At 43.9% G+C, this 26,262-nt stretch overlaps 3 protein-coding genes and 1 long non-coding RNA gene across 11 annotated transcripts in view; 1 reads left to right on the top strand and 3 right to left on the bottom strand.

The window, feature by feature from the left end:
- The window catches only part of LOC110494405 (phosphatidylinositol glycan anchor biosynthesis, class Q), a 33,249-nt gene extending 27,505 nt beyond the window's left edge, over window positions 1-5,744 (bottom strand). For 2 of the 5 annotated variants that reach the window (XM_036939374.1, XM_036939378.1), the window contains exons 1-4: window positions 4,845-5,052; window positions 3,407-3,656; window positions 2,491-2,677; window positions 815-1,056 (exon numbers count right to left, since the gene is read on the bottom strand). In XM_036939374.1, coding sequence (XP_036795269.1) covers window positions 815-1,056; window positions 2,491-2,677; window positions 3,407-3,559 — 582 coding nt within the window. In that variant the 5' untranslated portion in view covers window positions 3,560-3,656; window positions 4,845-5,052. Of the gene's footprint in view, window positions 1-814; window positions 1,057-2,490; window positions 2,678-3,406; window positions 3,657-4,081; window positions 4,212-4,844; window positions 5,053-5,409 lie in introns of those variants that run through there. The other 3 variants (XM_036939377.1, XM_036939376.1, XM_036939375.1) reach the window with 3 other exon arrangements.
- An 86-nt stretch (window positions 5,745-5,830) lies between these two features.
- Window positions 5,831-9,528, top strand: eef2kmt (eukaryotic elongation factor 2 lysine methyltransferase). Its single transcript, XM_036939381.1, has 8 exons — window positions 5,831-6,222; window positions 6,358-6,420; window positions 6,548-6,628; window positions 6,801-6,902; window positions 7,199-7,332; window positions 7,806-8,050; window positions 8,626-8,775; window positions 9,248-9,528. Exons 1-8 carry the CDS (start codon window positions 6,097-6,099, stop codon window positions 9,346-9,348), a joined length of 1,002 nt encoding a protein of 333 aa, XP_036795276.1. The 5' UTR covers window positions 5,831-6,096; the 3' UTR covers window positions 9,349-9,528.
- A 74-nt stretch (window positions 9,529-9,602) lies between these two features.
- Window positions 9,603-24,703, bottom strand: LOC110512418 (chitobiosyldiphosphodolichol beta-mannosyltransferase-like). The gene is made up of 13 exons (XM_036939380.1): window positions 24,390-24,703; window positions 24,146-24,223; window positions 23,094-23,197; window positions 21,431-21,579; window positions 20,176-20,265; window positions 19,575-19,685; window positions 18,186-18,307; window positions 17,534-17,572; window positions 16,776-16,835; window positions 12,226-12,336; window positions 11,971-12,085; window positions 10,824-10,899; window positions 9,603-10,537 (listed from the first exon to the last, which is right to left on the bottom strand). The coding sequence occupies exons 1-13, from the start codon at window positions 24,679-24,681 to the stop codon at window positions 10,400-10,402; spliced, it is 1,485 nt and encodes a 494-aa protein (XP_036795275.1). The 5' UTR covers window positions 24,682-24,703; the 3' UTR covers window positions 9,603-10,399.
- LOC118937803 lies at window positions 12,343-15,834 on the bottom strand. Of its 4 annotated transcripts, none has more exons than XR_005035249.1 (4): window positions 15,012-15,834; window positions 14,613-14,656; window positions 13,170-14,567; window positions 12,343-12,855 (listed from the first exon to the last, which is right to left on the bottom strand). It is a non-coding gene; the product is annotated as an uncharacterized LOC118937803 (long non-coding RNA). The 4 variants fall into 4 exon arrangements; XR_005035250.1 differs by adding an exon at window positions 13,096-13,140 and having other exon boundaries at window positions 12,855-12,870; window positions 13,273-13,319; window positions 13,501-15,834; XR_005035247.1 differs by having other exon boundaries at window positions 13,170-13,452; window positions 13,501-15,834.
- Window positions 24,704-26,262: the final 1,559 nt, after the last annotated feature.

The following is a 26,262-nucleotide window of genomic DNA, read 5'->3' as shown; positions in this document are numbered from 1 at the left end:
CAACAACATAAGAGGTAAACAACACATATGTATTACAACAACAACAACAATTACAGACAACACATATGTATTACAACAACAACAACAATTACAGACAACACATATGTATTACAACAGCAACAATTACAGACAACACATATGTATTACAACAACAACAACAACAACAATTACAGACAACACATAAGTATTACAACAACAACAACAACTACAGACAACACATAAGTATTACAACAACAACAACAACTACAGACAACACATAAGTATTACAACAACAACAATTACAGACAACAAATATGTATTACAACAAATATGTATTACAACAACAACACAACAATTACAGACAACACATATGTATAACAACAACATAAGAGGTAAACAACACATATGTATAACAACATAAGAGGTAAACAACACATATGTATAACAACATAAGAGGTAAACAACACATATGTATAACAACAACAACAACATAAGAGGTAAACAACACATATGTATAACAACAACAACAACAACATAAGAGGTAAACAACACATATGTATAACAACAACAACAACATAAGAGGTAAACAACACATATGTATAACAACAACAACAACAACATAAGAGGTAAACAACACATATGTATAACAACAACAACAACATAAGAGGTAAACAACACATATGTATAACAACAACATAAGAGGTAAACAACACATATGTATAACAACAACAACAACAACATAAGAGGTAAACAACACAGGAGAGGATAGAAAACCCCTGTGTTTAATGAGCAACAACATCGTCATGTAAATCAGGCTGTGAGTCCACGTCCTCACCTGTGGTAGTTGTGACTCCGTTTGAGGGTCTGGAACCCCGTTGTCTATGGGGTGCAGCTGAGACAGCATGACCTTCCTCTGTTCATAGTGGATAAAGATCACCTTGTCCTTCTCTCCTCCTCCTTCCTCTCCCTCTACTTTATTCTCTTCTCCTTTCTTCTCTCCTCCTCCTCTCTTTGTTCCTCCTTTCTCTCCACCACCATCCTCTTTCAGCTCCTTTTCCTGTTGTATCAGCTTCCCATCTACGGCAGGGGCAGAGGGACATTTTATTAGAGATGCACTGCATGATGATAACAACAGAAATATCCGCCTTTTGATTAAATATACAGATATCTGTGTCTCTAGGAATTAAAAAGATCAGAGTGAATTAAGCTATCTAATTTACAAACTCTTGTTAACTTACTTTTGCTATGAGAAAACAGTGATGCAGTGATGCACGTCTATAGACAGAACATTCATTTCAGTGTGAGAACACAGTGATGCACGTCTATAGACAGAACATGCATTTCAGTGTGAGAAAACAGTGATGCACGTCTACAGACAGAACATTCATTTCAGTGTGAGAACACAGTCTGTCTATAGACAGAAAGCCATTCCGTCAATAATTCGATATCAACAGTTGATCTCCAAAGAGAGTGGTCTCCGAATCAAAACACCTTTAATGTTGTTACAAAGTTTGCATCCCAAATAACACCCTATTCCCTACATAGTGCACTACTATAGACCAGAGCTCTATGACACACTATTCCCTACATAGTGCACTACTTTAGACCAGAGCTCTATGACACACTATTCCCTACATAGTGCACTACTTTAGACCAGAGCTCTATGACACCCTATTCCCTACATAGTGCACTACTTTAGACCAGAGCTCTATGACACCCTATTCCCTACATAGTGCACTACTTTAGACCAGAGCTCTATGACACCCTATTCCCTACATAGTGCACTACTTTAGACCAGAGCTCTATGACACACTATTCCCTACATAGTGCACTACTTTAGACCAGAACTCTATGACACCCTATTCCCTACATAGTGCACTACTTTAGACCAGAACTCTATGACACCCTATTCCCTACATAGTGCACTACTTTAGACCAGAGCTCTATGACACCCTATTCCCTACATAGTGCACTACTTTAGACCAGAGCTCTATGACACACTATTCCCTACATAGTGCACTACTTTAGACCAGAACTCTATGACACCCTATTCCCTACATAGTGCACTACTTTAGACCAGAACTCTATGACACCCTATTCCCTACATAGTGCACTACTTTAGACCAAAGCTCTATGACACACTATTCCCTACATAGTGCACTACTTTAGACCAGAACTCTATGACACCCTATTCCCTACATAGTGCACTACTTTAGACCAGAACTCTATGACACCCTATTCCCTACATAGTGCACTACTTTAGACCAGAGCTCTATGACACACTATTCCCTACATAGTGCACTACTTTAGACCAGAACTCTATGACACCCTATTCCCTACATAATGCACTACTTTAGACCAGAGCTCTATGGCACCCTATTCCCTACATAGTGCACTACTTTTGACCAGAACTCTATGACACACTATTCCCTACATAGTGCACTACTTTTGACCAGTAGCGTCGTATATAGGGAACAATAGGGGCCACTTGGGATGCAAACGGAGACTTACTCGGGTCCCTTGTGAGGACGTGACACCTGAAGCCTATCTTGCCCATCTCTCTACTGAGCTGGAGCCACTGTCCCTGGGGGAAGATGGTGCTGAGGTCCCTGAGGAAACTCTCCATGCCCTCCTGGCCCTCCTTGGGCATGCTCCACGAGCCCAGCACCGTCAGATCCACCCCACTCTGGCCACGCATCTGGACCAGGGAGAGGACAGGAAGGTTAAAACACACAAACTCTCTACCTGCTGTATGTACCATCTGAACCAGGGAGAGGACAGGAAGGTTAAAACACACACACTCTCTACCTGCTGTATGTACTGTTTGACCTGACAAGAGATGAAGGGGTATTGGGTGACTGACAGCTACACACTGACTGACAGATTTAAAAATATATGTATATTCATATTTAACATTTATTTAACTAGGCAGGTCAGTTAAGAACACATTCTTATTTACAATGACGGCCTGGGAACAATGGGTTAACTGCCTTGTTCAGGGGCAGAACGACAGATTTTCACCTTGTCAGCTCTGGGATTCGATCCAGCAACCTTTCAGTTACTGACCCGCCCCTCTAACCATTAGGCTACCTGCCGCCCCGGATACACACTGACTGACACACACACGCTGACTGATACACACACGCTGACTGATACACACACGCTGACTGATACACACACGCTGACTGATACACACACGCTGACTGATACACACACACTGACTGATACACACACACACTGACTGATACACACACACACTGACTGATACACACACACACTGACTGATACACACACACTGACTGATACACACACACTGACTGATACACACACACTGACTGATACACACACACTGACTGATACACTGACTGACACACACACACTGACTGACACACACACACTGACTGATACACACACGCACACACTCTACCTGGTGGATGTACTGCTTGACCTGTCCAGGGATGAAGGGGTAGTGGATAACAGCTAGCACCACGGCTGAGTTCTGTCCTGGGATCCATCGCCCCACAAGCAGCCCACTGTCTGCCTTGTTACAGCACTGAGGGAAGAATATCTTCAGCACCATGGTGGGACTGGAGGTCAGGGGTCAGAGGTCAGGCACGCTCCTTCAGTCTAACCTCCTGGGGTAGGTGATCACAGGTTAGCCTAGTGTCTTCAGATACCTGCAGAATGGAGAAACATTTTGTGAAGTTAGAAATAATTAGCATACCCATTACCCAGCTACACTAGTTACCAATAATCAGTACCCATTACCCAGCTACACTAGTTACCAATAATCAGTACCCATTACCCAGCTACACTAGTTACTAATAATCAGTACCCATTACCCAGCTACACAAGTTACTAATAATTAGTATACCCATTACCCAGCTACACTAGTTACTAATAATTAGTATACCCATTACCCAGCTACACTAGTTACTAATAATTAGTATACCCATTACCCAGCTATACTAGTTACCAATAATTAGTATACCCAGCTATACTAGTTACCAATAATTAGTACCCATTACCCACCTACACTAGTTCCCCCAAAAAGAAGTAACATAGTTAAGGTCTGTATATAGTTTAGTTATACTGTGTATACCAGTGTTTCATCTTGTCACATTGTGAATGTCCTCGTGTGGTGTGAGCCGATGTTGTTTAATAAACATGACCCAGAATCAGGAGGGTTGTCAAAGTGACTCACTCCAACTGTTAGCAGACATTTCAATTCAGCAATCAGGACCAGCTGTTTGTTAGTCAACTCAAATGAATCATTGTCGGGCCGCTTCAGTGGAGTTCCGTTGCCTTTGTCCACTGCTGCCCTCTTCGTGTCCTTCAGAATATTGAGCCTTGCATTCGTGTCCATGACAACCATGCCTGTGGGTTTAACTATTGATTTGGCTGTCGTGCTTTAGTTTCCCGTCACATCTATAACAGCACTATTGCTGCCTATACTACGTTACATGTTAATATAACATTTCAAACTATTTTGGGCATTAATCGACTTTTTTGCAGTATACGTTTGAGACAAAGTGAGACGCTTATTTTTATTAAATGAGCACAGATAGGCCCTAATCGAAGTTAGTGCACACTCCAGCCAGCGTCGGAAGCTGTGCGACACCCGTATCGTATCGTTATCCGTTGTCAAAATAAAATCAACAGCAATCAACAATAGTTTCTGTATTCCTCTCTGATGTGATGCATATCTTCAATGTCAGTGATAATATATTCTGCAGGCAGTTATCCACACTGGGCGCACAGTGCAAAGAGACAGACATTAGCTTACGTTAGCTAACTTAGTAACGACTAAATCCGTCTTCAGCTAGTTAACAACATTTCGGCAAATAATATCAAATATTCCATACCTGTAGGGTTGTTTATTTCTATTCGAAGGAAATCTGCTTTTGTCAATATGCTGTCAATACCGTTTCAAACAGATTTGGGATCGTACCGTTACATGATTTACCCTTCAATTGTTAAATTTAAGTTAGCGTCTGTTGGTAGCCATCTTTGTTGTTGATAGACCGTCAACATTTACGCTCCGGTTGGAATATCATTGCAGTAACAAGAGTTCCGGTGGATTGCTGGATGAGATGATGTAGCAGTTCTGTGAATAATCTGAACTAAACCCTCTGTTTGATAGTCACTTCCAGCCACAACAAAAAGCTTGATATTTAGCCTAATAATATCAAATATAATCATAAAATACTACACTTTATTATGGCCACTGAATTCCACTACCACTGAATATTCTTTAAAAAAATATCCCATCCATTTCTGCCAGTTGAAAAGGACACATTTTTCATTATTACCAAAACGATTCTAATCAAACATCGAATTTAATTTCGACTCAATAAGGCAGCCATAATATCAATTTGAATATAGTATTACAAAATTTGAAAACATCACCATCGAAATGACATTTCTGACCTTCAATGTTCAGACGTGTTGTTTGCTGTTTGAGGTCATTCTGTTGAATGAAGAACAACTGTAGAGGTGTTATCTTCTCTGAATGACACTGCAGGAAAAGAGCGGGCTGAAAAAAGCTTTAGACAAGTAGATATTATAAGTAACCCACATCCACTGTCCATAATATCTTACACCCTTGTGCACACAGCTTGTTCATTTTGACGAGATCTTAATTCCACCTGAAATGTCAAAGAAAGTCACATTTCAGAAGAATAGCTATGTCCTTGTGCAGCTTTAGTAGGCTACATTATCGTAATCTGGCACATTTTGGGTGCTTCATTTATTTGGGATGACAGTTGTGGAGGCAGAGATAACACAGACAAGGGGAGTGGTCTCAAACAGTAGACTTGTATCAACTTCAAGGGTTGCACTGAGAACAGTAGGCCCACAGATACATGTTCTATTGGGAAATAACATACAGTTCTCATCTCATTGTAAAGGTTTTCTCATTTGTACTTTCTTTAAAAAAAAAAAAGATGTATCCCTTATCACGTTACTGTCTGTCATGATTATACTACATTGACCATCAGGCATTGCGACAGGAGGAGTGCTTCTTGGGTAAAAGAGGAAGACAACAAACTCAGGGAAACACGTGGCCAGCCTGTGGTTTAGTGTAATTCAATTCTCGGCTGGTTTAAAATTAACGAAATGTATCTGTCTAAGGATCAGACCGACAAAACCAAAGTCACGTGCACAAGGAATAGAGCAGACGTTATATATGACTTTAAAGTCTCCTTTTTCACTATGGGTCAACTGCCAAATTTCCCATGGAATGTAAGTAGCGGGGCTGCTTGCATGTTGTACTGTAGGGTCTGCGTCATAAATTAAATGTATTTCTTTATTTTTTATTGTTTAGGAAGAGTAAGACATGAATACAGATATAACATAATTTGTTGTTGTTTTCTACAGTTCCTTGAAAGGGAGCTCGAGAACGACAGCTCATCAGAAATTATTCTAGACATTCTAAAGCAGGTATTGCCTGTCAAAAGCATTATTTTTTTTTAAATGTCACACCTATTTAGTTAAATATATAGAAACAGTACATTGGATTACCGAGTTGGAAACCACACTAACAATTACTATTGTCACCTGTTTCCAGACATGCCTTCATCCACTGTGCTGTAAACATCCTCCCTCAGTAAGATATAGGAGACTGTTTCTGTCTCGGCTCATCAAAAGGGTGAGTTCTGATATATTTTTTGTCTGGTATCATTCTGTCAGAAAATTGTTCACTCTTGTACTGGTGCATTTTAAAAAGGCAATTCTTACACGTTTCACATGAATACAATACAGTATAACTATATTATTAAAGCAAACAACAGTAATGTGATGCTTCTCTTCCCTGTGTGCAGCATGAAGCCAGTGGGAAGGAGCCCCTGGATGAGCTCTATGATGCACTGGGTGAAGTCCTGGGGGTAGAGGAGGGGACAGAGTGCTACAAGAGCTATTTACTGGTACTACACACACACCACACTGTATTTAACAGAAGCTGTAGTCTACATTTTCTGCAGACGCTCTTATCCTGAACAACTTCCAGTAGTGAGTGAATACATTGTTTTTGTACTGGTCCCCCGTGGGAATTGAACCCACAACCCTGGCGTTGCAAGCACCACGCTCTACCAGCCGAGCCACACCTCTATTTTATCCTTTAAAATAATACAATTATTATTAAATTCAATATTACTTTAATTAAATATTAATTTTAATATTTACCGTACGTGTGTGTGTGTGTGTGTGTGTGTGTGTGTAGCCGTGTGGAGAGGCAGTGAGTCTATCAGAGAGTACAGCTGTGATCTCTGAAGGAACTACAGGCCTGGTCACATGGGAGGCAGCTCTTTACCTCGCTGAATGGGCTCTGGAGAACACACACCTCTTCACTGATAGGTTGGTACACTACTGTGTGTGTTCTGTCATTGTGTTCTGTCTGGAGAACACACACCTCTTCACTGATAGGTTGGTACACTACGGTGTGTGTTCCGTCTGGAGAACACACACCTCTTCACTGATAGGTTGGTACACTACTGTGTGTGTTCTGTCTGGAGAACACACACCTCTTCACTGATAGGTTGGTACACTACTGTGTGTGTTCTGTCATTGTGTTCTGTCTACAACTCATACTGTGGTTACTACTCGTAATCTCAATCTGGTGTGTGTTTATTGTGAGTGTCCTCTCCCTGTGTGTGTGTGTCCTTGTGTGTGTGTGTGTGTGTGTGTGTGAGTGAGTGTCCTCTCCCTGTGTGTGTGTGTGTCCTCTCCCTGTGTGTGTGTGTGTGTGTGTGTGTATCCTCTCCGTGTGTGTGTGTGTGTGTGTGTGTCCTCTCCCTGTGTGTGAGTCCTGTCTCTGCTCTCTCCTACAGGACAGTCCTAGAGCTGGGCAGTGGTGTAGGGTTGACTGGTATAGCAGTGTGTAGGTCCTGCAGACCCTCCAGCTACGTGTTCAGTGACTGTCACCTCAGCGTTCTACATAGACTGAGGGACAACGTCCAGCTCAATGGGCTGGACAACCAGAACTCTCCCAGAGTGAGTGTGGAGCATCTGGACTGGGAGGAGGTGACAGAGAAGCAGCTGAGAGAGATCGGAGCCGCCACGGTCATCGCTGCAGGTAGGAACATGGCCTGGCTCTATTCTATTCAATCCGTAAAGCTGAAGATCCTCTTTAAAGGTAATGTTCCCTCTGTCGAGACTTCCTTCACAATAAACACGGCATATGTCAACTCAGTCAGAAATCACCTTTACATTTGTAGGCTGATCTCCTGCGATGCTTTGGCGATATGGATTGAATACAGCCTTTAATTACAACAACAAGTATATATTTCTCAAAATATATTATTAGTTAGCCAGTTACCTGGCAGTTACCTGGCTGTTACCTGATAGTTACCTGGCAGTTACCTGGCAGTTACCTGGCTGTTACCTGGCTGTTACCTGATAGTTACCTGGCAGTTACCTGGCAGTTACCTGGATGTTAAGTTACCTGATAGTTACCTGGCAGTTACCTGGCAGTTACCTGGCAGTTACCTGGCTGTTACCTGGTAGTTACCTGGTCCAGCTTTCTGGAACAGCCCCCCGGGTGCTGGTGAGGGATCAAATGTGTTTCCTAATTCTGTCAGCTGACACATCCTGTTGTTTCCTAATTCTATTGTTGTCAGCTAACATGTCCTGTTGTTTCCTGTGTTATAGACGTAGTTTACGATCCAGATATCATTGGCTGTCTGGTGAAGCTTCTCTCTAAGATCCTGAGGTGTTCGGCCAATGGCAGCCCTCCTGATGTCTACATCTCCTCCACCATCAGAAACCCCGACACATACAGCAGTTTTAGACACCAGCTAGGTCAGTACTAAACCTAGAGCTTTGAGAGAACTAATGAAAATACATTAAACTTGTAAAGCTTTCATTAGTAGTAAACCAACTGCTTCAAAGAACAGCTGAGTGAGGAGACTCTCCAACCTTATAGATACTGTAGAGGATGAATCTCAATAGTCTTCAAGTGGCCTCGTCACCTTGTATGTCGGGTTACAGTGAAGTTCTAGGTGACTACCGATGTCAATAAGGGCTTTATAAATACATGTGATTGATCTAGTCCATCTCCACTGGTCTGGAGAGATCTAATCCTATAGCCTTGGATGAATTCCTTTCCTGATGGATCTATAATTGTACACATCTGAAACTGATGGATCTATAATTATACACATCTGAAACTGATGGATCTATAATTATACACATCTGAAACTGATGGGTCTATAATTCTACACATCTGAAACTGATGGATCTATAATTTCTCCTTTGTTTTTCTCTCCCACAGAAAGTTCTGGAATCCAACATGAGGTCATGACAGGACCAGTGACCCATGTGTTCTTTTACAACAGACAAGCCACCATAGAGATGATCAAACTCTACATATAATAATAGCATCCTATTCCCATTGTAAGTGCACTACTTTTGACCAGGGTCCATAGGGCTGTGGTCAAAAGTAGTGCACTACATAGGGAATAGGGTGCCATTTGGGATGCACACAATATGAGACCAAGCCAGAACCAGATGTGTATTACTGTGTAATAAAGTCTTTATTTACATCAAAATATTTACATTGTGTGGAAAATATCCCATTTATACATTTTTTTAATTTAAACCTTTATTTCACTAGGTAAGAACAAATTCTTATTTTCAATGAGTGGGTTAACTGCCTTGTTCAGGGGCAGAGCGACAGATTTGTACCTTGTCAGCTCGGGGGTTTGAACTTGCAACCTTCCGGTTACTAGTCCAACGCTCTAACCACTAGGCTACCCTGCCGCCCCGTGTTGTTTAAGAGGAGAATCAAAACGGCCTGGAATGAAGAGATCCACAGAAGTAGAGAGAGAAATGGGGAGAGAGAGAGAGCAGAGGAAAGACTAGCCTGATGTAACAATCTCTCTTTCCGACAGGTCCTCAAAGTGGACCATGTGGCAGTTGGTAGCAGGTAGCCTAGCGGTTCAGAGCAGGTAGCCTAATGGTTCAGGGCAGGTAGCCTAGCGGTTCAGGGCAGGTAGCCTAGCGGTTCAGGGCAGGTAGCCTAGCGGTTCAGGGCAGGTAGCCTAGCGGTTCAGAGCAGGGAGCCTAGCGGTTCAGAGCAGGTAGCCTAGCGGTTCAGAGCAGGTAGCCTAGCGGTTCAGAGCAGGTAGCCTAGTGGTTCAGAGCAGGTAGCCTAGCGGTTCAGAGCAGGTAGCCTAGCGGTTAAGAGGATTGGGCCAGAAACCTAAAAGTCGCTGGTTTGAATCCCCGAGCAGTCTAGGTGAAACATCTGTAGATGTTCCCTTGAACAAAGCACTTAACCCTAATTTCTCCTGTAAGTCGTTCTGGATAAGAGCGTCTGTTAAAATGTTCAAGATTGGAGGCTCAAGAAGTGGGTTTGAGACGGAGCGAAGATGTAGAGAGGGGATGAGTCAGCTGCTGTAAAGAGGTCTGTCTAACAGGGGAGTCAGGGTGCAGTGAGGAGAGGCAGGACGTTCTGGTCCCAGTTCTGGTCCCACCGCTGCCCCCCACTGGCCCGGAGGTTCCTCCTGAACTGACCCAGTTTGCCCTCATCCTCACAACCAGGGAAGTCCCACAGAAGAGACTGGAGAGACACAACACAGGTTTTATAAAACGGGTAGATTGGATCCTGTCTAAAACAGCCATGTGTATATCAGACCATATACCACTGTCACAGGAACGGGTTACAGTCAGATAAGACAGAATATACTTTAGAAAAGATGGCAGTTGACAGGATCATACCACTGGGAAGTGATGTGGTATAAATCAGGGGTTTCTGTGTCTCCTCAGCTGAACAGTAGTAGTATATGACTGTACCTTGAGCTGTCCAGAAAGTTCCTCAGCTGAACAGTAGTAGTATATGACTGTACCTTGAGCTGTCCAGATAGTTCCTCAGAGTCTTTGAAGATCAACCCGTTCTCCTCGTGTTTCACCAGCTCATGTAGACTACAGAGGAGAATATAACAGGGTTAACAACAGAGACTGACAACAGGAGAATATAACAGAGAGACTGACAACACAGGAGAATATAACAGAGAGACTGACAACACAGGAGAATATAACAGAGAGACTGACAACACAGGAGAATATAACAGAGAGACTGACAACACAGGAGAATATAACTGAGTTAGATCCACATTAAACACAGCACAGGAAACTCAGTCCAAAACAGATCAGATCAGCACATAGCCTCTCTGCATGGGGGTAGAAGGTGACTGTTGACCCAGGGTTTAGAGTACTCCCTCAGCAGTAGAGGGTGACTGGTGACCCAGGGTTTAGAGTACTCCCTCAGCAGTAGAAGGTGACTGGTGACCCAGGGTTTAGAGTACTCCCTCAGCAGTAGAAGGTGACTGGTGACCCAGGGTTTAGAGTACTCCCTCAGCAGTAGAAGGTGACCCAGGGTTTAGAGTATTCCCTCAGCAGTAGAAGGTGACTGGTGACCCAGGGTTTAGAGTACTCCCTCAGCAGTAGAAGGTGACCCAGGGTTTAGAGTATTCCCTCAGCAGTAGAAGGTGACCCAGGGTTTAGAGTATTCCCTCAGCAGTAGAAGGTGACCCAGGGTTTAGAGTACTCCCTCAGCAGTAGAAGGTGACTGGTGACCCAGGGTTTAGAGTATTCCCTCAGCAGTAGAAGGTGACCCAGGGTTTAGAGTATTCCCTCAGCAGTAGAAGGTGACCCAGGGTTTAGAGTACTCCCTCAGCAGTAGAAGGTGACCCAGGGTTTAGAGTACTCCCTCAGCAGTAGAAGGTGACCCAGGGTTTAGAGTATTCCCTCAGCAGTAGAAGGTGACCCAGGGTTTAGAGTACTCCCTCAGCAGTAGAAGGTGACTGGTGACCCAGGGTTTAGAGTACTCCCTCAGCAGTAGAAGGTGACTGGTGACCCAGGGTTTAGAGTACTCCCTCAGCAGTAGAAGGTGACCCAGGGTTTAGAGTATTCCCTCAGCAGTAGAAGGTGACAGCACAGACAGTGTGTGTGGACATGGTATCAGAAGGTGCCTGTTAAAGAGTCCTGTCTCACCAGTAGAAGTGGATGGCACAGACAGGCAGACAGCAGCCAAACATGTCCACCACCTTCATAGGCAGGTCCAGACCACTGGACGACTTATGGAGACAAACACCCAGATCTGCTGAGCCTGGGACAGGGAGAACATACAGAACATCAGTACACACACACACACATCTGCTGAGCCTGGGACAGGGAGAACATACAGAACATCAGTACACACACACACACACAGATCTGCTGAGCCTGGGACAGGGAGACCACACTAACCTAGCAGAACAGGGTAGTCCTCTGCCTCCAGCCATGGAGTACAGATCTTCACGTGCTCAAAGCTCAGGGTGTCGATCAGCTTCCTGTAGTGGTCCTTCTGAGGACCCTTACCTGGTCTCACACAAACACACAGGGAATTGAAACAACACGTATCTAGGGTTAACAGTATAGGATCGACAAGAATTGTAAATGTTCTTCTCAGTTGGTTTAATCTGGCAACAACAGGTTAGTTGATAATGTCATTGTTTTGTGAGGCTTCTCAATCAAATCACATTTATTCATAAGGCCCCTTTTCACATCAGCATTTGACAAAAAAAAAACGCTGCGTTTACACAGGCAGCTCAATTCTGATATTTTGCCCAATTATTGGACAAAATACTTGATCTGATTGGTCAAAAGACTTGATCTGATTGGTCAAAAGACTTGATCTGATTGGTCAAAAAGACTTGATCTGATTGGTCAAAAGACTTGATCTGATTGGTCAAAAGACTTGATCTGATTGACCACACAGACCCGCAGCACACTGTCAACACTATAGTTACCTGGACCACACAGACCTGCAGTACACTGTCAACACTATATTTACCTGGACCACACAGACCTGCAGTACACTGTCAACACTATAGTTACCTGGACCGTAAAGACCTGCAGCAGTACACTGTCAACACTATAGTTACCTGGACCACACAGACCAGCAGTACACTGTCAACACTATAGTTACCTGTGATGACACAGACCTGCAGTACACTGTCAACACTATAGTTACCTGGACCACACAGACCTGCAGTACACTGTCAACACTATAGTTACCTGTGACCACACAGACCTGCAGTACACTGTCAACACTATAGTTACCTGGACCACACAGACCTGCAGTACACTGTCAACACTATAGTTACCTGTGACCACACAGACCTGCAGTACACTGTCAACACTATAGTTACCTGGACCACACAGACCTGCAGTACACTGTCAACACTATAGTTACCTGGACCATAAAGGCCAGCAGTACACTGTCAACACTATAGTAACCTGGACCACACAGACCTGCAGCAGTACACTGTCAACACTATAGTTACCTGGACCACACAGACCTGCAGTACACTGTCAACACTATAGTTACCTGGACCATAAAGACCTACAGTACACTGTCAACACTATAGTTACCTGTGATGACACAGACTGGCAGTACACTGTCAACACTATAGTTACCTGGACCACACAGACCTGCAGCAGTACACTGTCAACACTATAGTTACCTGTGATGACACAGACCTGCAGTACACTGTCAACACTATAGTTACCTGGACCACACAGACCTGCAGTACACTGTCAACACTATAGTTACCTGGACCGTAAAGACCTGCAGTACACTGTCAACACTATAGTTACCTGGACCACACAGACCTGCAGTACACTGTCAACACTATAGTTACCTGTGACCACACAGACCAGCAGTACACTGTCAACACTATAGTTACCTGGACCGCACAGACCTGCAGTACACTGTCAACACTATAGTTACCTGTGACCACACAGACCTGCAGTACACTGTCAACACTATAGTTACCTGGACCGCACAGACCTGCAGTACACTGTCAACACTATAGTTACCTGGACCATAAAGACCTGCAGTACACTGTCAACACTATAGTTACCTGGACCACACAGACCTGCAGCAGTACACTGTCAACACTATAGTTACCTGGACCACACAGACCTGCAGTACACTGTCAACACTATAGTTACCTGGACCACACAGACCTGCAGTACACTGTCAACACTATAGTTACCTGGACCGTAAAGACCTGCAGTACACTGTCAACACTATAGTTACCTGGACCACACAGACCTGCAGCAGTACACTGTCAACACTATAGTTACCTGGACCATAAAGGCCAGCAGTACACTGTCAACACTATAGTTACCTGGACCACACAGACCTGCAGTACACTGTCAACACTATAGTTACCTGGACCATAAAGGCCAGCAGTACACTGTCAACACTATAGTTACCTGGACCGTAAAGACCTGCAGTACACTGTCAACACTATAGTTACCTGGACCATAAAGGCCAGCAGTACACTGTCAACACTATAGTTACCTGGACCACACAGACCTGCAGCAGTACACTGTCAACACTATAGTTACCTGGACCATAAAGGCCAGCAGTACACTGTCAACACTATAGTAACCTGGACCACACAGACCTGCAGTACACTGTCAACACTATAGTTACCTGGACCGTAAAGACCTGCAGTACACTGTCAACACTATAGTTACCTGGACCATAAAGACCTGCAGTACACTGTCAACACTATAGTTACCTGGACCACACAGACCTGCAGCACACTGTCAACACTATAGTTACCTGTGATGACACAGACCTGCAGTACACTGTCAACACTATAGTTACCTGGACCACACAGACCTGCAGCAGTACACTGTCAACACTATAGTTACCTGGACCATAAAGACCTACAGTACACTGTCAACACTATAGTTACCTGGACCATAAAGGCCAGCAGTACACTGTCAACACTATAGTTACCTGGACCACACAGACCTGCAGTACACTGTCAACACTATAGTTACCTGGACCATAAAGGCCAGCAGTACACTGTCAACACTATAGTTACCTGGACCACACAGACCTGCAGTACACTGTCAACACTATAGTTACCTGGACCATAAAGGCCAGCAGTACACTGTCAACACTATAGTTACCTGGACCGTAAAGACCTGCAGTACACTGTCAACACTATAGTTACCTGGACCGTAAAGACCTGCAGTACACTGTCAACACTATAGTTACCTGGACCACACAGACCTGCAGTACACTGTCAACACTATAGTTACCTGGACCATAAAGGCCAGCAGTACACTGTCAACACTATAGTTACCTGGACCGTAAAGACCTGCAGTACACTGTCAACACTATAGTTACCTGGACCGTAAAGACCTGCAGGACACTGTCAACACTATAGTAACCTGGACCACACAGACCTGCAGTACACTGTCAACACTATAGTTACCTGGACCACACAGACCTGCAGTACACTGTCAACACTATAGTTACCTGGACCACACAGACCTGCAGTACACTGTCAACACTATAGTTACCTGTGATGACACAGACCTGCAGTACACTGTCAACACTATAGTTACCTGGACCACACAGACCTGCAGTACACTGTCAACACTATAGTTACCTGGACCACACAGACCTGCAGTACACTGTCAACACTATAGTTACCTGGACCGCACAGACCTGCAGTACACTGTCAACACTATAGTTACCTGTGACCACACAGACCTGCAGTACACTGTCAACACTATAGTTACCTGTGACCACACAGACCTGCAGTACACTGTCAACACTATAGTTACCTGGACCACACAGACCTGCAGTACACTGTCAACACTATAGTTACCTGGACCACACAGACCTGCAGCACACTGTCAACACTATAGTTACCTGTGATGACACAGACCTGCAGCACACTGTCAACACTATAGTTACCTGGACCACACAGACCTGCAGTACACTGTCAACACTATAGTTACCTGTGACCACACAGACCTGCAGTACACTGTCAACACTATAGTTACCTGGACCACACAGACCTGCAGCACACTGTCAACACTATAGTTACCTGGACCACACAGACCTGCAGTACACTGTCAACACTATAGTTACCTGGACCACACAGACCTGCAGCACACTGTCAACACTATAGTTACCTGGACCACACAGACCTGCAGCAGTACACTGTCAACACTATAGTTACCTGGACCACACAGACCTGCAGTACACTGTCAACACTATAGTTACCTGGACCACACAGACCTGCAGCAGTACACTGTCAACACTATAGTTACCTGGACCACACAGACCTGCAGCAGTACACTGTCAACACTATAGTTACCTGGACCACACAGACCTGCAGTACACTGTCAACACTATAGTTACCTGTGACCACACAGACCTGCAGTACACTGTCAACACTATAGTTACCTGGACCATGAAGACCTGCAGTACACTGTCAACACTATAGTTACCTGGACCACACAGACCTGCAGTACACTGTCAACACTATAGTTACCTGGACCACACAGACCTGCAGCACACTGTCAACACTATAGTTACCTGTGACCACACAGACTGGCAGCAGGACACTGTCAACACTATAGTTACCTGGACCGTAAAGACCTGCAGTACACTGTCAACACTATAGTTACCTGGACCACACAGACCTGCAGTACACTGTCAACACTATAGTTACCTGGACCACACAGACCTGCAGGACACTGTCAACACTATAGTTACCTGGACCACACAGACCTGCAGTACACTGTCAACACTATAGTTACCTGGACCATAAAGACTGGCAGTACACTGTCAACACTATAGTTACCTGGACCACACAGACCTGCAGTACACTGTCAACACTATAGTTACCTGGACCATAAAGACTGGCAGTACACTGTCAACACTATAGTTACCTGGACCACACAGACCTGCAGTACACTGTCAACACTATAGTTACCTGTGATGACACAGACCAGCGAGGGAAGAGAGGCTCCTGCTTTCACAAACCCCTCGTAGTCTGGTAGAGAAAACACACAAGGTTAATACAAGGGCTTGTATCCCAAACAGCACCCTACTCCCCATGTAGTGCACTACCTTTTGACCAGAGGGAGGATGGGTGGATGGAAGGGAGGGAGGATGGATGGGAGGATGGATGGATGGATGGGAGGAAGGATGGATGGATGGGAGGATGGATGGATGGGAGGAAGGATGGATGGGAGGGAGGATGGATGGTAGGAAGGATGGATGGATGGATGGATGGATGGATGGGAGGATGGATGGGAGGAAGGATGGATGGGAGGAAGGATGGATGGGAGGAAGGATGGATGGATGGATGGATGGGAGGATGGATGGGAGGAAGGATGGATGGATGGGAGGATGGGAGGAAGGATGGATGGATGGATGGGAGGAAGGATGGATGGATGGATGGGAGGATGGATGGGAGGAAGGATGGATGGATGGGAGGAAGGATGGATGGGAGGAAGGATGGATGGGAGGAAGGATGGATGGATGGGAGGATGGATGGATGGGAGGATGGATGGATGGGAGGAAGGATGGATGGGAGGAAGGATGGATGGATGGATGGGAGGAAGGATGGATGGGAGGAAGGATGGATGGATGGGAGGAAGGATGGATGGATGGGAGGATGGATGGATGGATGGGAGGGAGGGAGGATGCTCTTTAAAATGGGGCTCAACTGCAGATGGTAATGATTACCTTCCAGAGCCTTCAGCAGAATGGAGAAGTCCTCATCCTCTGTTGAACAAAGACAGGGGAAACAGTGAGACACCCTAACAAGTGTTTACACCTGACAGCTGTGTGTACTTACGTTGTACACGTGTCAACTAAACACATGGACATAAAATACAATCCTGGCTCTAACACAGGAAACCTCTAGTCTGATCCCCATCCTGACCCGACTCCAAACAGAATGTAATCTGGCTCTAGTCTGATCCCCATCCTGACCTGATACCAATCAGAATGTAATCTGGCTCTAGTCTGATCCCCATCCTGACCTGATACCAAACAGAATGTAATCTGGCTCTAGTCTGATCCCCATCCTGACCTGACTCCTAACAGAATGTAATCTGGCTCTAGTCTGATCCCCATCCTGACCTGACTCCTAACAGAATGTAAACTCGCACGATCAGGATGTTTGGACGAGGCTAGAACTGCTTTCGAGGTAAGAAAAACAATTTAGATTGGGGTAAAAATCCAGAAAAACTTCCCATTTAAACTGAATAAAATGAAGTCTCCTGCTGCTTACAAAATGGCACCCTATTCCCTATGTAGTGCACAACTTTTGGCCAGAGCCCTATGGAGAATAGGGTGCCATTTGGGACTCAAACTGTGCCTGTGGGGTACTGACCGGTCCAGCTGGTGCTGCTGATCAGTAGGGCAGGTCGACCTGAGGTCAAAGTCACAGAAAGGTCACTGGGGTCACGACATGTAAACGCTGTTTTCTCTGTCACGTCACCAGGTCGCTCACCACTGTAACAGACACAGGGGTTATAACATGTGTTATGACATGTCTATGATCGTGTAATATATATTTTTATGATAGTTCTTTATCTCTCCAATATAAACAGAAACCAAGAGGATAACTGTAGTACAGGCCCTGTGTTCCTCCAGGAACCAAGAGGATAACTGTAGTACAGGCCCTGTGTTCCTCCAGGAACCAAGAGGATAACTGTAGTACAGGCCCTGTGTTCCTCCAGAACCAAGAGGATAACTGTAGTACAGGCCCTGTGTTCCTCCAGGAACCAAGAGGATAACTGTAGTACAGGCCCTGTGTTCCTCCAGAACCAAGAGGATAACTGTAGTACAGGCCCTGTGTTCCTCCAGGAACCAAGAGGATAACTGTAGTACAGGCCCTGTGTTCCTCCAGAACCAAGAGGATAACTGTAGTACAGGCCCTGTGTTCCTCCAGAACCAAGAGGATAACTGTAGTACAGGCCCTGTGTTCCTCCAGGAACCAAGAGGATAACTGTAGTACAGGCCCTGTGTTCCTCCAGAACCAAGAGGATAACTGTAGTACAGGCCCTGTGTTCCTCCAGGAACCAAGAGGATAACTGTAGTACAGGCTCTGTGTTCCTCCAGAACCAAGAGGATAACTGTAGTACAGGCCCTGTGTTCCTCCAGGAACCAAGAGGATAACTGTAGTACAGGCCCTGTGTTCCTCCAGAACCAAGAGGATAACTGTAGTACAGGACCTGTGTTCCTCCAGAACCAAGAGGATAACTGTAGTACAGGCCCTGTGTTCCTTCAAGAACCAAGAGGATAACTTTAGTGAGGAATAGTCTTGGCCAGCCTCATCAACAGACTATACTGGACTCACCAGACCCGGAACTGAGGAATAGTCTTGGCCAGCCTCATCAACAGACTATACTGGACTCACCAGACCTGGAACTGAGGAATAGTCTTGGCCAGCCTCATCAACAGACTATACTGGACTCACCAGACCCGGAACTGAGGAATAGTCTTGGCCAGCCTCATCAACAGACTATACTGGACTCACCAGACCCGGAACTGAGGAATAGTCTTGGCCAGCCTCATCAACAGACTATACTGGACTCACCAGACCCGGAACTGAGGAATAGTCTTGGCCAGCCTCATCAACAGACTATACTGGACTCACCAGACCCGGAACTGAGGAATAGTCTTGGCCAGCCTCATCAACAGACTATACTGGACTCACCAGACCTGGAACTGAGGAATAGTCTTGGCCAGCCTCATCAACAGACTATACTGGACTCACCAGACCTGGAACTGAGGAATAGTCTTGGCCAGCCTCATGAACAGCTGGTGCTTTAGGTCTACTGAAGTCTCCTTGAAGATAGCAGGTGGCTTGTCATACAATGTGGTCGCCCTATAGGAGGAGAATAAGACAGGTGGGATTAGTCATGACCAAGGGGTTAGTCATGGCCAAGGGGTTAGTTAAGACCAAGGGGTTAGTCATGACCAAGGGGTTAGTCATGACCAAGGGATTAGTCATGGCCAAGGGGTTAGTCATGGCCAAGGGGTTAGTCATGGCCAAGGGGTTAGTCATGGCCAAGGGGTTAGTCATGACCAAGGGGTTAGTCATGACTAAGGGATTAGTCATGGCCAAGGGGTTAGTCATGACCAAGGGGTTAGATAGGGATAGGGGGGATAGATTCAGACTCCCCACTGCATCTGTTTGTCTATCCGTCCGTCTATCTGTATCTCTCCGTCCGTCTATCTGTGTCTATCTGTACGTCTGTCTGTCTCTCCGTCCGTCTATCGATGTCTGTCTGTATGTCCGTCCGTCGTCTGTACGTCTATCTATCTACGGATGGATTGATTGACAGACGGGATGTTGACAGTAAAACAATCCTTACCTGATGTTCCAGTTGTTCTGGAGGTCTTCCTTCATAGCGTTGGTGACACAAAGGTTATGGCTGGAGAATCGCCCAAACAACTGCTCATACCTGCCAGAGACAGGAACATGGGTCCTATTCATTAATGCACACCGTAGCTAAACAGTCTGCAACAATTTATTGGACAAATTCCGGTAGGTTCCTCCCTGATCTGCCCGTTTAGTTCCCACTGAAGAAGACCATGTTCATGCAAAGCTGTAGATACATTCAGAAAGTATTCAGACCCCTTGACTTTTTCCACATTTGTTACAGAGATGGTTGTCCTTCTGGAAGGGTGTCCCATCTCCACAGAGGAACTCTAGAGCTCTGTCAGAGTGACCATCGGGTTCTTGGCCACCTCGATGACCAGGGCCCTTCTCCCCTGATTGCTCAGTTTGGCCGGGCAGCCAGGAAGAGTTTTGGTTGTTCCAAACTTCTTCCACTAAAGAATGATTGAGCCCACTGTGTTCTTGGGGACCTTCAATGCTGCAGACATGGTACCCTTCCCCAGATCTGTGCCTCGACACAATCATGTCTCAGAGCTCTACGGACAATTCCTTCTACCACAACATGACTTGGTTTTTGCTCGGACATGCACTGTCAACTGTAGGACCTTGTATAGACAGGTGTGTGCCTTTCCAAATCATGTCCAATCAATTGAATTTACCACAGGTGGACTCCAATCAAGTTGTAGAAACATCTCAAGGATGACCAATGGAAACAGGATGCACCTGATCTAAAATTCAAGTCTCATAGCAAAGGGTCTGAAAACTTGTGTAAATACATTTTGTTTGTTTGTACATTTGCAACATTTTCCCCAAAAACTATTTTTGCTTTGTCATTATGGGGTATTGTGATGTCATTATGGGATATTGTGATATGATTATGGGGTATTGTGATGTCATTATGGGGTATTGTGATATCATTATGGGGTATTGTGATGTCCTTATGGGGTATTGTGATGTCATTATGGGGTATTGTGATATCATTATGGGGTATTGTGATGTCATTATGGGGTATTGTGATGTCATTATGGGGTATTGTGATGTCATTATGGGGTATTGTGATGTCATTATGGGGTATTGTGATGTCATTATGGGGTATTGTGTTTAATCCATTTTAGAATAAGGCTATAATGTAACAAAATGTGGAGAAGGGGAAGGGGTCTGAATACTTTCCAAATGCACTGTATTGAATAGGGATCTATTTGGGACTCAGCCATGGTGATGTTACTGACCACTGTGCCAGCCTGACGATGGGGTGGTCCGGGCCGTGTGAGAGGGCCATGATGGTGTAGCCGTAGTTGTGCCAGTCAATGATGAACCTGGATCCTCTCAGACCACACACCAGCCATGTCACCACTATACTGGGCAGTCCTGGAGGATTCTGGGGGAGGAAGAGGTCAATAACACACCAGCCACTTCACCACTATACTGGGCAGTCCTGGAGGATTCTGGGGGAGGAAGAGGTCAATAACACACCAGCCACGTCACCACTATACTGGGCAGTCCTGGAGGATTCTGGGGGAGGAAGAGGTCAATAACACACCAGCCACGTCACCACTATACTGGGCAGTCCTGGAGGATTCTGGGGGAGGAAGAGGTCAATAACACACCAGCCACGTCACCACTATACTGGGCAGTCCTGGAGGATTCTGGGGGAGGAAGAGGTCAATAACACACCAGCCACGTCACCACTATACTGGGCAGTCCTGGAGGATTCTGGGGGAGGAAGAGGTCAATAACACACCAGCCACGTCACCACTATACTGGGCAGTCCTGGAGGATTCTGGGGGAGGAAGAGGTCAATAACACACCAGCCACGTCACCACTATACTGGGCAGTCCTGGAGGATTCTGGGGGAGGAAGAGGTCAATAACACACCAGCCACGTCACCACTATACTGGGCAGTCCTGGAGGATTCTGGGGGAGGAAGAGGTCAATAACACACCAGCCACGTCACCACTATACTGGGCAGTCCTGGAGGATTCTGGGGGAGGAAGAGGTCAATAACACACCAGCCACGTCACCACTATACTGGGCAGTCCTGGAGGATTCTGGGGGAGGAAGAGGTCAATAACACACCAGCCATGTCACCACTATACTGGGCAGTCCTGGAGGATTCTGGGGGAGGGGACAAGTACAACTGAACAGAATAGAATGAATAGAATAAGAATAGAAGTAGATTAGAATTTAAAGAAGTAGGATAGAATACAATAGAACAGAATAGAATGAATAGAATGGCAGGTCAGGTCCTTAATAAACACTATTAAAACCAAATTCACCCTTTACTAAAGCAAAACACATTAACAGCATCCTAACTGTTGTTTTGGGGGGAAATCACAGCAGTATCTGTAGATGTCTCAGGACACAAACAGCATCCTACCAGTTGTTTTGGGGGGAAATCACAGCAGTATCTGTAGATGTCTCTGGACACAAACAGGATCCTAACAGTTGTTTTGGGGAGAAATCACAGCAGTATCTGTAGATGTCTCAGGACACAAACAGGATCCTAACAGTTGTTTTGGGGGAGAAATCACAGCAGTATCTGTAGATGTCTCTGGACATATGACATGATAGGTTACAGAACAGAACAGAATAAATGAAAGTTCACAGGTTTTTCTGTAAGTTCGTACAGTCAATAAGTAGGAATGTTTACATTATGTTTATTGTATTGTAGTAGAAATACCTGCATGATAATATAGGACACACACACACACACACACACACAGCAGTGTGTATTGTAGAAATATACCTGCATGAGAATATAGGACACACACACACACACACACACACACACAGCAGTGTGTATTGTAGAAATATACCTGCATGAGAATATAGGACACACACACACACACACACACACACACACACACAGCAGAGTGTATTGTAGAAATATACCTGCATGAGAATATGGGACTGGACATCAGTCTTCAATAACACCAGGAGAAGCTGCAGGGACTGGAGAATCACCTTGGTAACATAGCTCACCATCCTAGGTCCCACTGGAAACAGACAGACAGATGGATTTCCGTCTCAGTGCTCTCTGGTAGTGGCTCTCAGAACCAGGCTATATTATGGCATAGATTCAAGACCTAACTACTGTTATACAACCAGTGATTAGTAATGGAATAAATATTCGGTAATATGGAATAAATAAATATACTGTAATATGGAATACATATACAGTAATATAGTATACATATACAGTAATATAGTATAAATATACAGTAATATGGTAAACATATACAGTGATATAGTATACATATACAGTAATATAGTATACATATACAGTAATATAGTATACATATACAGTAATATAGTATACATATACAGTAATATAGTATACATATACAGTAATATAGAATACATATACAGTGATATAGTATACATATACAGTAATATAGTATACATATACAGTAATATAGTATACATATACAGTAATATAGTATACATATACAGTAATATAGTATACATATACAGTAATATAGTATACATATACAGTAATATAGTATACGTAACCAGTAATATAGTAAACGTATACAGTGATATAGTATACATATACAGTAATATAGTATACATATACAGTAATATAGTATACATATACAGTAATATAGTATACATATACAGTAATATAGTATACATATACAGTAATATAGAATACATATACAGTAATATAGTATACATATACAGTAATATAGTATACGTATACAGTAATATAGTATACATATACAGTAATATAGTATACATATACAGTAATATAGTATACATATACAGTAATATGGTATACATATACAGTAATATAGTATACATAAACAGTTATATAGTATACATATAGTATACATATCAATAAATATATGGTAATATGGTATAAATATACGGTAATATGGCATAAATATGGTAAATGGTGAATGGTAAATGCTGTAAACTCCTTTCCAGATCAGTTCCAGTACCTTGGAGTCCTTTAAGTTCTGTGATTGGGATGATTGTGATCCTCTCATCTCCAATCACATCCTGATGAGGCTTGGTACCTGACAATAACCACAACATGTCGTCACAGTAGAGAAGAATAGTCAGAAGAAGCTCGAGTTGGCAAGAGCACAAACACATCTGGGACCCGGCCAGCAGGGAGGCCACAAATTAAAGTATAGCTCCATGCTTATTTGTACACATAACACAATCAATCTATTCATTTACCAGGGAATCCAACAAACGTTACGCTGTAGCCGTGTTTGCTGAGTGAAAGGGCATGGTACTGCATGCGAGGGCTGCGTCCGATATCCCCCAGAACCAGCACACATACACGCCGCTCCGTCAACGCGTCTCTTCTCCGTAACTTCCGCAATAACTGGGACACCAACACGGCAGTAACAGTAACGGAGACCAGTGTCCATAGTGCATTTAAAGTGGTCAGGTAAAACCCTGCCAGTAATGCGAAACCTATCAGTGAAATTGTCGCTAGAGTCATAGATGCACCGGCATCCGCCATGTTTGTTGTGACTGATGACGTGTCTTGGTGTGACGTGCCGGGGGAGGAGGGGTTCAACTGGGATTTAAAGGTACCGTGCACCTACGGTGTAATCATTAGACCAAACGTTTGTTCAACTAAAACGACAGTCTCTAATGCACAAAATCAGGTACCCCCTCCCCTCACCGTTACGTTCCGTTTGCTTCCATTCAAGAAATGTTTTCCCATATAATTGTATTTTACATTTCGGGACTCGTGCCGCGTTCAAAACAACTGTGAATCTCTGACTTCAGTGCGTTCCCGACATCTTGGAACTCGTAAAAAAAACGAGCTCTGACTGGTAAAATTCTATAGTTAAATGCAAACAGGAACCATGTGTACATATTGAAGATAAATACTCTAAGAGAATGGAAGAATCAAATGCTTTATTATTTAAAAATTGACAAAAAATCTGGCTACAGCTACAAACACCATAACACAATCTGAAGTCATATTGGGTCTTACAAGCATTGGAAACAGTGGATGAAACCAATGGCTATTGATTATGAGAATAAATAAGAAACAACGTAATAAATAAATCAAATATTGAACCAATATGTAGAAGTACTGATAGGGTGGCAACATGTGGGTATGAATGAGCAAGTGTGGTGTCATTAACATTTGTCGAGTTTTATGTTGCTGTTTTTTTTACAAATCTTTTTCAATTTTGACTGTTGTGCAATAATTCCTTGCATAGTCATGCCGAGTGTTTTGTATCTATGTATGTCTAAATGTTAAATTAATTTTTTTATTAATTTGATTAATAATTAAAATTGTTTAATTAAAACGTTTTGCCAACAGAATCGGCATAATGAATATGCCCCTGTTTGTTAGAGTGGCTGGACCGGACCACTGGACACAGACCGATACAACGATGTTACAATGTAACAACTCTTAGAGGAAAATGTGCTGAATAGAACCAAAAAGGCTTCTGTAGCTGTCACAATGGGAGAACCCTTTGAAGAACCCTTTTGGTTCCAGGTAGAACCCTATTGGTTCCAGGTAGAACCCTATTGGTTCCAGGTAGAACCCTATTGGGTTCCTGGTAAACCCCTTTCCCAAGAGGGTTGTACATGGAACCCAAAATGGGGACAGTTGAAGAACCTATTTGAATACCTTTTTTCTAAAAAGTGTAGCCGACCAGTGATGATTAATTACTGTAACTACAGAGACTCTATTAAACTACAGGTACTACAGAGATTCTATTAAACTGCAGGTACTATAGAGACTCTATTAAACTACAGGTACTATAGAGACTCTATTAAACTACAGGTACTATAGAGATTATATTAAACTACAGGTACTATAGAGATTCTATTAAACTACAGGTACTATAGAGATTATATTAAACTACAGGTACTATAGAGACTCTATTAAACTACAGGTACTATAGAGATTATATTAAACTACAGGTACTATAGAGATTATATTAAACTACAGGTACTATAGAGATTCTATTAAACTACAGGTACTATAGAGATTATATTAAACTACAGGTACTATAGAGACTCTATTAAACTACAGGTACTATAGAGACTCTATTAAACTACAGGTACTATAGAG

This window comes from Oncorhynchus mykiss, chromosome 12 (assembly GCF_013265735.2).
Source record: "Oncorhynchus mykiss isolate Arlee chromosome 12, USDA_OmykA_1.1, whole genome shotgun sequence".
Classification (NCBI taxonomy): domain Eukaryota; kingdom Metazoa; phylum Chordata; class Actinopteri; order Salmoniformes; family Salmonidae; genus Oncorhynchus; species Oncorhynchus mykiss.
This window is presented reverse-complemented; position numbering and strand designations above follow the sequence as displayed.